This window comes from Apis cerana, linkage group LG7, assembly GCF_029169275.1.
Source record: "Apis cerana isolate GH-2021 linkage group LG7, AcerK_1.0, whole genome shotgun sequence".
In the NCBI taxonomy this organism is placed as follows: Eukaryota; Metazoa; Arthropoda; class Insecta; order Hymenoptera; family Apidae; genus Apis; species Apis cerana.
The window spans coordinates 2,953,134-2,965,233 of NC_083858.1; the positions used below are offsets into that span (position 1 = coordinate 2,953,134).

A 12,100-nucleotide genomic window follows, 5' to 3' on the forward strand; every position below is an offset into this window, starting at 1 on the left:
TTTTTCTTTTTTCTAAATCGACATTAATTCGATTAAATTTTCTGTTATTGATACGTCGTTGCATCAGTTACATTTATGGAGATAAGACTCCTTTACAATGTCCCCACCATCAAGGTAGAAAATTCAAAGGATATTTATATCATAAATATATCCAAGATTCAATAATAATTCGGCGAATCAATAATTAGGGTTACGTATCTAATATGATTTGATTGTTATTCGATGTTTTCCCATCTCCAGGAATATATAAAACGATATTTAAAATATCGACAATTCTTCGTCAACAGCACAACTTCACTTCGTTGCGCGCATACGTACGTATATTATATCGCGTGGATAAAATTTAGCTCGTGATTCGTGGAGCAATCACGTGGGCACGCGGTTTGTTCGAAGTCACGTGACGAGGATAAGTAGACGGGGAACGCGATGGTCAGACAACGCGGCGCTGTGGGAAAAATTTTCGTTTTCGCTTCAAACTCGCGATCTATGATCAGATTCAAGTCTGGTGTATCGAAATATCGCGTCGACGCATTCGTTTAACATTTTTTTTTTTTTTTTTTTAACATAAATACGTGTCGCGAATCGAGCAATTTGGTGAATCGAAGACTTTCATTCGGCTATTTTCACGAACCTGGCAGGATCGTCTATTTCGAACTGGGCCGATCAGATGTTTCATTTGGACAGTTGCCAGTTTCTCTACGCCACTATGTCTATAATAAGAATAGAATTATCAAGATGTTACGATACATTAATTCCCAGTATATATATATATATATATATATACACGAACAGAATCCAGGAATCAATCTTCATTGTCCCCACGTTGTTTTTAAAATTGCGCATTTCTCGAGTACAATTATAATAAAAGTTTTCCATGCTACCATACTTTGTGCGAATTCTTTATCTTTATTTTTTCCACGGCTCGAGCATATGCTTAGATGGTTTTTAGAAAGCGATGTAAATCACGATGCATGGAATATAATTAGAATGTTAAATTCATGGTAATTTATCATTCGCATTTCGTCTCGCTGTTCTTCTCTTTTTCTTGATGTAATGCAGAAGAAATTTTTGCAAGTAGTGCACAAATGTAGGGTGAGATTCGTTCATTAGCTTGCTAAATTATTCTATGCTCCTATATACTATATGTAAATTATATGATTTAAAGTATAAATAAGATTGCGAAATATTAACCATTTAACTATAGCGTTTTTAAACTCTACCTGTTACGATAAAGAAATATTAGATATACAAAGTTTCGTTTAACAAAGTTTCAAATAAATTATTCAAATCGATTAAAGTCATTGACTTTACTTATTCACGTGGAATAAGAAGAAAATCTTTTCGTCCTTTTTTGATGGATTACGGCGTTTGTATCGATCTTTCCCTGCTTCCTCCGAGAGGCAGGCAGTTCGATTCACGTGTTTGTGTGCGTTCGATCAAAAGTTGCTCGTTTCGAAAGTTGTGGGTGGCCCGGCGAGGATTCGCGCAAATGAGTTTCGAACCGAGTTATCAAGAATTTGAATTATCGCCTCCCTATGATCGCGGTGCGCGAATCCATCGCGAGCAGCCCCGTCAAAAAATTCTCCCCCCTTCTCTCCCTCCCCTCGCTTTCTTACCGACTCTCTCTCTTATTGTAAGTTACTCGAACTCGATAATTCTTTTATTTGCGCGAGGGGAGAGAGAAAAAAAAAGAAAAAAGATTTTTCGAGGAAAAATTCACCAATTTAGCAATCTCTGTTAATTCACTGAACTTTTTAAATTATTTATCGAATTCATAATTCGATAACGGATGAAACTTATCGAATCGAAAAAATATTTATAATTTTGTTGCAATTTCTTCAATTTTTATTTATTTGTATTTTATTTTTACGAATTTTCGAATAATTCGACGGACGAAAATTTGAATTAAAAAAATATTCGTAATTTTGTTAGAATCTCTTCAACTTTCATTTATTTGTACAAATTTCCCAATAATCGATGAAACTTATCGAATCCAGAAAAATAATCGAGGAAAAATTCGTAAATCTTGTTGCAATCTCCTCAATTTTCGTTTTTGAATATATTTATAGGAATTTTCGATGGATGAAACTTATCGAATCCAGAAAAATATTCGAGGAAAAATTCGTAAATCTTGTTGCAATCTCCTCAATTTTTTCATTTTTGAATTTATTCGTAGGAATTTTCCATAATTCAACGAATAAAACTTATCGAATCCAAAAAAAAAAAACTCGTAATTTCGTTACAACCTCTTCAATTTTCAATTTATTTCAACGAATTTTCCAATAATTCGACACCTGAAATTAATCGAATTCAAAAAAAAACTCGTAATTTCGTTACAATCTCTTCAATTTTCAATTTATTTCAACGAATTTTCCAATAATTCGACACCCGAAATTAATCGAATCCAAAAAAAAACTCGTAATTTCGTTACAACCTCTTCAATCTTCAATTTACTTATACAAATTTTCCAATAATTCAACCGCTGAAACTATATAATCGAATCGAAAAAATATTCATTCCGTTCAGGAAAAAAAAAAAATTCCCGATTTAATAAAATTTCCTAAAATCGTGTTCAAATTACCCGCGAATCAACGCGCGATCGAATCGAGTCGAATCAGCGAAAGATACGCGTTCGAGGATTGGATGCAACGTCCTCCAATTAATATCGAGGAGAGAGAGAGACAGACAGACTGAGCGCGCGCGTTTCGAAACGATCGATGAACCGTGACGAAAACAAAGAATCCATCACCACCACCACCACCCCCGTTTTGCCGACTATCCTTCAAAGATAATGCCGTGAAACGCGAATCGCAACCCTTATCAACGACGCGCGAGCCGACAAACAATGGTGGCGGACAATGGCGGCGATCGATGCCGAATTTCGTGGCCGTCGCTTTCCACATACCTCGTCGTCGTTCCCCGTTTCTCGCATTTTCGCGATCCTCCCGCTAATTAGCGCTCTACCCCTCCCCTCCACTCCCTCCACGCCTTCCCCCCCCCCCTCGATCGATCCGGTTTTTGAGATTTTCGAATTTCGTTGGAACGTCCATCCCCGATGGATTCCATCCACGATCGACCACCCATCCGGTTTCCGTATTTGCACGGCCGTACGTGAGTGAGTGAGCGAGTGTTTTTTATAATCTCGTAGAAAAACGAAAGGGATTTGGGGTTTTATCGAGAGAAAAAAATTTGGTGGGAAATTAAATTATGCGGAAGGGACGGAATTTGGTGTTTTCGTATCGTAGTTTAATTCTTTTAATTTTTCTTTTTAATTCGAGGTATATGTATATATATGTATATATATTATGCATTGTTTTTACGATTTCAAAAACGAAGACTCGAGTCTGAATTATACAATTATCTGGAGCGATAATTTTTATCTTACGATTCTGTTTCATCGCGTCTAATTTATTCTTGTCAAATTTCCACTGATCTCTCTTCTTCGAATCGATCGACGATTTCAATTAAATTAAAAAGGATAAATAAATAAATAATAATAGGATATTATACGTATCGTAAATTGATAAAAATTTGCAATTTTTTTTCTCGCGTTGCGTAATAATTTCGTGGAAAAATGAACAGGAATTTTTTTACGTTATAGAATTTTATCGAAAATTAATCTATTTCGAAGGATGGAATTCGCCTCGATCACACAATCCCCTCCTCTCCCTCCCTTGCTCCAACTTTAACACGCCGCTGTTAAACCGCATCCCTACATTTTTATTTTAATTTCGCGCGAACGAACGACGAGGAAATTCGAAAGGGAAAGGAAAAAAATTCGGCTCGGTCAGTTACACTTGCTCCGCGGTGATCCCGTGGATTAATCCCGTTTCCGGGGAGAGACAATCCCGGCAAAACCTGAAATCCTCGGGTTTGAAATTCGGAGAGAGATGATCCATTTATTATGACGTGGAATAGAGCAGCCCGTCAAATAATTCTCCCATTAGAAGGTTTAGCTCGGATCTCGTGAGAAACGTAATCCAGGCATCTAATATTCGCATACTTGCGATCCTAAAATTGTTTGTTCGTTTGCCCAAAAGAAAAGAAACACCGCGAGCTTTGATCCACCGTTGCGAATAATCTAATCTGCGTGTTGGTTGTTGCGATTCCTTCCTTATCGACGCTTTTGCTTCCTTCTCAAGAATTGCTCATCCTCTGCTTCTTGACGAGACGTTTAAATAAATATAAAACGATAAAGTCTTTTTAATATAGCGAGAACCAAGTTTCCAAGTTCTAATAAAACTATAACCTTCCAGACTTTCTGCGAATTAACATCTTATACGTATAAGTATTAATTCATCTCGCTGTACTTATTTCCGAAATTCAAAGAAAAAGAAAAAAAGAAAAGTAGCAGCAGCAAGTCGCGTGGCGCGGAAAACCGCTATTGGGAAAGGGATCGAGTTTATTCAAAGATAGACATCGATTCGTCGTTCAGAAGGGGGGACTCGTTCCAAAATGGAATCTCGTTACAATTTTAACGCGATATCGACCGGGTCGAAACGCAGGGAACAATAGGCGACGCGCAGAGAGAATCAGCCCGAAGCATTGCCTAGATGCACGCCGGTTCCTCTTGCTAACAATCTTCTCCCCCTCTCCTATCATCATCATCATCGTCGTCGTCGTCGTCGCTTTTTCCACCCACCTTCGTTCGTTCCATTTTTTCGTATCAATCTTTCCTCTCTCTCTCTCTCTCTCTTTCCTTCCTCCTCGATAATACCAACATATAATACCTCCTGACCAATCCTTCCCCGCCATTTTCCATCCACACACTCCTCTCTCGGTGTCGTGTACGTTCCTCGATGGAGCACGGTAACCGAGCGCGATAAAACGATCCACCCTCTTCTCCTATCCGTTTATTTTATTCCTCCCAGCGCGAGAGAACTCCGTGTTGCAGAGACAGGTGGATCTTCTAGGCGCGATGGAACGAACGAGCCCCGGGAAACGGGGTTGTTACGCGACGTGCAACAACTTGGCCGGCTACCGGCTGGTTAAAAGAAGAAAAGTAAGAAGAACTCGGGAGGGGGAGAGAGAAGAGACAAGAAGAAGCGGTTTGTAAAGCGAGGAAAACCGGGGGAGGGCCGTCGAAAGGGAGGGGAGGCGGGGGGAGGGGGCGCGTGAGATAAAAACGGTTGTTGGGGAGGGAGAGAAGAAATAAAGGAGCCGGAGAGGAAGAGAGAGAGAGAGAAGGAAGGGGGAGAAAAAATGAAAGTAGGTGAGAGAGAAAAGAAGAAAGAAGAAAGGGGGGGAGGGCGGAGGATGAGAGGAACAACCGATACGGAGGGAAAGGGAGAGAAACGGGTGAAAGAGTCTGGTAGGAATCCATTAACGAGTGCCGTTTTCATACCTCTTCTATATACCGTCTCCCTCTGTCTCTCTCTTTCTCGTTCTCGTTCTCCTCCGCTTGCACACCCCCATCCCCTTACCTCGCCTCTTTTGCCGTCTGAAAGAGCACCTACCGGCACAATAGATCGTTCATTACCGATACCGGTGCGCGACGCGGACCCGGCCGAAAGTAGAGAGATAATAATGCGAGAGAAGGAGGAGAGGTGAGAAGGTTCTCTCGGTGTGGTGGCGAATACGTGTGTCTGAAGCGTAACGACGCGCTTCGAGTGTTGAAATGTATATATCGGTGACAACCGTCGTCCCCCCCCTCGTCCCTCCCTAACCGCGTATCCGTCAATTTTCTTCTCGACCGTGACGAGAATCATCGTCCCCTTATTTACCGAGAATTTACCGGGATTAGTCGGTAAATTCAGGAAACTGTTTTATCGTTATTCTTCTTCTGCCACGATTCTTCTCGCGATCTTTCGAGATGGTAAGATGGCTCTCTCCTCGCGTCACACGCGTTTCGAGTAATGAGTGAGAGAGTAATAATTTTTTACGAGGATCTCATCTTTCTGTTAATTGTTATCGGTTAGAGAATTGTACATTTCTGATTTCTGGTTCATCGAGTATGAAATTATATCTACTTCTCCTTTAGGTTCTGGTTATTATAGTTTAACAGATCTTTTTGTTCGGTAACGTCGAATTATCTATCTTCCTTTCGTGTCTGTATTTAAATCTATGTATTAGATTAAGTTAGGTTAGGTTTTCTTCCTATTAGATTCCTTTTCTTGAAGTGGGAATAGTTGTTAGGTAATTGTTATAACTGATATATATATTAAGACGCACGAGTAAGTAAATATTTAAAAATAAATTATAAAAGGAGAGGAATTTATATAACAAAATTTTATCTTTCATTTGGTATCTTGAATTTTGAAGATTGAGCTTTTATTTTTTCTAATTTAGTTTAATTTACTTTTGAATATTACTTATCTACGTTAAATCTACATATTATTATTAAGTTAGGTTAGATTTTTTCCCATTTAGATTCGCCATTTCTTGAAGCAAGTAATTCTTATAACTGATACATATTGTCACGTTTAAATATTTCATATTTTTAATTAAGTTCCTTTGCATATCTATAAATTTAAAACATTTATAAAATTTCAAATAAATATTGTTATCTGAAATAAATGGATCTTTTTACAGAATTAAATTCAAGCCGGTAGATAAATAATTGAACGAGATAAGATATAAATAGTTTTACGCGTTTAATTTAAAAAAAGTTATTAATTAAGAATATATTAAATTAGAATAATTTAATATATGCTATTATTGTTTTATATCAGTTTAACTTATTTTTGAATATTATCTATATTAAATCTACATATTAAATTAAGTTAGAAGTAAATAATTCTTATAACTTATAAATTTAAAACAATACATTTTTTTACACGTTTAATTTTTAAAAACAAAACTATTACAATATTTATTTTTATACAACGATATATTGTTGGCAAATTGTTTACTCAATATAAGAAAAACATATTTACATTTTACTTCCATTAATTGTATTTAATTCAATCTTGAAGAAAATCTATCTCTTCCCAATTAAATATATCATATTCTTTGCTAAAAGAGAGAGACTTTTCTGCCTCTGAATGCTAAATTTTTCCATAAGCATTTTTTCTTTCTTCTTTTTCTTTAATTACGTTCTTAAGAACTTAAGAAGTAAGAAAATGGGTTGAAAAGAGATTCCTTCAGAGGACTAACGAGCCGATCTTCTCTCGTTCCAGCGACGTGTCAAAATCGTGAACAGCCCCGGAAGTGACAGGACAGACAGAGGGTATAGCCGCGACCACCGATGGCGGCCGCGAGCTTTCCGCCAAACTTCTCGAACGTCGGCATATTGGAGAACTGGTAAGTGATTGTGCCACAGCTTGTCACGCTTTCGAATTATTACTAGAAGCCTCTTAAAAGTCTCGAAAGCTTAAAGTTAAGGCTAGAGGTTGCCAAGAGACTAGAGCGTAATAGATGCGCAGACGCCTCGGTTTCATTTTTTCCAAAATTTATTAAACTCGAATTTTCCCTCCGAGTAAAAACACATTTAATTTTGATTAAATTCCTTTAATAAAAAGTATCTCGTCAAATTATTTACGTTTACACATTCATCGTTAGAAAATTCGATTAAAAAAGAAATTTCATCGATAACATTTATTTATAGCAATCCCATTTTCCGAAAAAGAGATTACGTGCGCGCGCGCGAGAGAGAGAGAGAGAAAGAAAGAGTTTACGATTCCCTCGCTATCGAAGAAAGGCTCTCGAGTGTTCCGTGATGGGCGACACGTGGCTCCCCCATCGTAATAAAATTCGACCATCGCTGTTACAGCGTTGCAACGATCTATAATCTCAACTACTCGCGGTGTTGGCAAGCGTAGGATAGAATATCGAAAGTCGGTTAATTTCGAAGCCAAGACTAACCGAGGCGGCTGTGCATAGGCAGAAACACAGCGAACCCAGTAGTGTCCCACTGTTGGAAGCTTCGTTGGAGCATTGAATCTACTTATTCGTAGTGCATGCTGTCTGTGTGTGACACGAGTGTCGATTAAAAATAATCTCTACGATTAATCTTGGATTAATTTGAAGAATTTCTTCGTATCATCGTCTATCATCTTGTCGATATTTTCTTATTCCTCCACTGACGGAGATCTCGCGTCGATTGAAAGTGAAGAAAAAAAAGTTTCCAACTGAAAAAATTCCAGCTAAATATAATATATATATATATATTTAACTTGGAGAAAGTTTTGTTTTGAATTTCGTTTCGCAATCGAATTTCCCCTTTCTCGCTTCTTCTCGAGTTTTCCAGCAAATTGGATCTCTGAAAATTGCTTATTTCAATCGATCGAATTTTCTCACGTAACGATTCAAGATGAAAGAGACGAGGGAGAAGATGAAGCGTGACGATACGCCGATTCGACCAAGTTTGAAACGATTTTCATTTTTCCACCTCCCGTTTATTTGAACGTCCACCTTTTCGTTGTCGACTTCGTGATTAGATCTGCGCATCGTGACAACAACTGAATCCACCTTAAAAAGTTATCTCGTGCGGAGGAAAAGGAGGAAAGGAGCGTGAAAAGAAGAGGGGCATAATGGGGCAAAGAAAGCCGCCATTGTGGCGTGTAACGAGAAGACCGCGAGTTGAAATACACTTCGAACGTAACATTTAAATTGCATTATTGGCGCGCGTGAATATTTTTCCCCCGAAATATTCTCCAATTCTATCTTTAATATCTGTTAAATTAATTCTCACGATATCACAAATCGAATCTCGGTAGATTCGTTCTTCAAACGCGTTCGTTGATTTTTTAACCAATATTTAAAAGTTATTCAAATATCTCAAATCTTTCCAATGTTTTCTTCCGATTTTTGATATATAACACGATAACGCGAAAATAAGTGAAACATTTTTCTCCGACAATTTAACGAATAATAACCATAAAAATCATCCCCCTTTATAATAATCTTGGATCGTTCCCGTTCATCGTATTTAAGAAGAACGAGACTCGAAGATTATCTTTATTCTATCCATTACCATGATACAATTTCTTTATTATCCAACGATGTATCCAAACTTCAACAACGAGCTTCTTCAACTAGCTAGAGCAAATGCATCGAGATATGCTGTCTTTACAAAACCGGCTGTTATTCAAACAGCCTTTTCTCCCTCGCGAGTTGAAAAAGCGAGTCGATGTTTCTCGTTCTCAGCGCGTCAAGCCGACGATTCAAAGGCAATTTCATCACGGGAAACGGAAAGGTAGGAACGGGCAGGTTTCCACAAAGAGATTTCTCGGCTGTTATTAATGATTCCCCCTCCGTGGACGAGGAGGATTGCTCGCGTTCGCGCCCCCCTTGCCGTCTGATATCGCGAACAAAATGGCGGAGGGGGGAGGGACAATGAGGGGATTGTTGCTGCAGCCTTCAGAAAGACGCAAGGTTCAGACGCAAGAAGATGTCGGAGCAATTTTGGTCTAGGCGAAAACTAGGTCCTCCCCCTCTCTGATTAAAAATCTTTTCGAGGGGGAGATGGCGATTTTTGCGCCGTTCCTTTTTTTTTTCTTCCCTCCTTCCACCGACAGATCTCGTCGAGGAAGTCCCGATTAACTCTTTCTTGTACCAAGGACTACGAAGAGGGAAAAACGAGTTGATCGAGTTTCCCAATTTTTGCAGGGGAAAATCAATACATTTTAAGTTTTCGTCGATAATTTTATATTATTCTGAATAATTATCGGTTATTTTCAAGCGTATTTTGGTTATTCTATTCTGAGTATATTATTCAATTATCGAAAGTAAATCTGGAGAAGTTACGAAAATATAAAGTGTGAAGAAATATTCGAGTCGATATTATCGTTGTTAATTCAGATCGGAGATGATCGGAGAAGATAATTTATACCGGAGAATTAATTAGAAAATTAGATAGCGTTGGCCTATTATTCGAATAAACGGTCGAATCAGGCGATGTACTCCATTTTCGCGCTTGCGCGAACGTTTCAATGTGGCGCGTTCACTAGGGCGCGTGTATCAAAAATTCCAGCTCCTTTAATTCATCGAACCAACGTGGTGAATAAACGAGCGCCTTGCTCGATCGTTTCCTTTTGCGCGTAAGCCACAACAGAGCCCGATCAGTTGGTAAAATTCCACGCGGAGCTCTCTCTCGTTCTACGTCTCATCAATCATTCGCGAGGAGATTAATGGCGTTCGTTTCTCGGGAATGGGATGCGCTCTCCATCTATCCGCCCCGATAATTCCGATCGAATCCGAATAATTTCTCTATCGAGATCATAATTTACCGTTTATCGATACAATAACGCTCTCCAATTATCGACGAGTCAGGCGCCCGTAACGCGCCTGTAATCTTAATTGTAATTATGAATTATAATCCGTCGTCCGTGTGAAACTGAATTTCAGAGGTTCATTGAGAATCGGGAAGAACGAGATCCGACCAGTCACGACGTAGTGAGTTGACTGTGGTGTGGTGCTAATTTATTTTATGAGAGGGGCATAATACGCGCAGTGTCAGGTGCACGTATGGACGCCCACGCGGTGTAAATTCGGCGACTGGAATAGCGTGGGTGGCGCTCTGAATTAGCTAATGCCGAGTAGAAACGCAACCGGGTGTTATTCATCGCGGTACAACGTATATCGTTCTCTTTCCTCTCTTCTTGGGTCTCGTGCGTCGGTTAAGGTTAGGACGTTCCTCTTAACGTCCAAATATTGTTCGTAATTATGACATTAAATACATCGTAAGATACATAGAAGTTTTTCTTGTATCGTGAGAAAGGATGGAAGATAGAATCTTACGATTTGTTTTTCCTTCGATTATGAATCAGCCATAAGCTATTTTGACTTGAAAAAAATAATATACATCCTTTAAAACGTGATAATTTTTTTAATTATTCTTGATGATTTATCTTAATTATTATAATTTCATTGAAATCGATCGATGAAAATTTTACGAGCAACAGGCATTTTCTGTAAAAAATACGTATGCAAATACGTAAACAATTGTAAAATTTTTTGAAATTTCATTAAGGTTAGTTTCTTCCTAATAATAACTTTTTTAAAAAAATTTTATAGGTCATCTATCAAACGTCTCTCTTTATTAATTTCCCCAAAAAAAAAAGAATCGTGTTTTCCGCCAACTTTTACCTTTCGAAACCATTTGCAATATATTCACAATGAGATCGTGCGATCGCGTGCATCGTTGTAAACCGAGCGAGTTATCGTATACATCCTTCTTTGTCTCTCGAACATTGGGAAGCAACGAAAACAATCCGCGATCCGAATCAGAGCAGAGGTCGCCGTCATCGCCAGATCAACGGAACGGAGAAAAGTTTACAGTTACCTCCGTATCCGATCTAAAATTGACAAATTTGTACCGGGGCCAATCAAAATGAACAGAACGGTGAAAACATACGTTCCCTTAATACACGTTCCTTTGACTTTAATAATAACTTTCGAGGAGGACGCAGAGCAACGATTCGAGTATTATTGTAACGATTAATAGAAGTAACACGTGGCCAGGCGGCCGAAGAAGCGCGGTTATATATAAAAGGGTTTAAAATAAAGCGACGAACCGATGAATATTCGATATTCCTTTACTGTTTTAATTCGTATATTTTCTTTTTTTTTTTTCCCCTTTTAATTCTATTTTATGTAATATACATTTTGAGCTGTAGGTATAGATATCGGTGAATATCGTTTCAACGTTTCAACGTCACGCGGCCATTATCGTGAATATTGGAGGATACGTAATCCTTCAAAATCGGCTCAGCTTTCGCAAATCTAACGATATCCTGAAACGATAGCATTTTTATGACAATTGTGTGATCGGCGATCGTGCTTGCTAGAAAAATTTTTTATTCGTCGATGGAGGGGGGAGGGGGAGATTATTTAAATTAATTTAAAAATTAAGTTTTTTTTATAATGTTTCGTAAAATAAAAGTTAAAATTGTATTTTTGTGTTATTCGTTATAAGTGTTTTTACAATTATCATCGAATAAATTTAAATATAAGCTAATTTTTATTTCTTCCGGATAAAATTAATGTAAATTGATAACATTGAAAATTATATATCCGATAATTGAGAGCATCGTACTATGTGCATTATAGTTTTCATTAAAGTTATCCTATCTTTTTACTTTTTCCAAGTTCATTTAATTTAGTTTCTTCATTCTTGATTTTTGTTTTTAAATGTTACGTTATTTTGAACAAAAATTCA

General features: G+C 37.9%; 1 protein-coding gene across 6 annotated transcripts in view; it reads left to right on the forward strand.

Moving 5' to 3' along the window:
- Positions 1-12,100, forward strand: part of LOC107998451 (RNA-binding protein Musashi homolog 2) — a 177,844-nt gene that overhangs the window by 88,684 nt on the left and 77,060 nt on the right. For all 6 annotated transcript variants that reach the window (XM_062077658.1, XM_062077659.1, XM_062077656.1 and 3 more), the window contains one exon: positions 7,119-7,242. Coding sequence is in view for 4 of the 6 variants with exons in the window: in XM_062077656.1 (XP_061933640.1) it covers positions 7,187-7,242 (56 nt within the window). In the remaining 2 variants the exon portion in view is untranslated. The remainder of the gene's footprint in view (positions 1-7,118; positions 7,243-12,100) is intronic.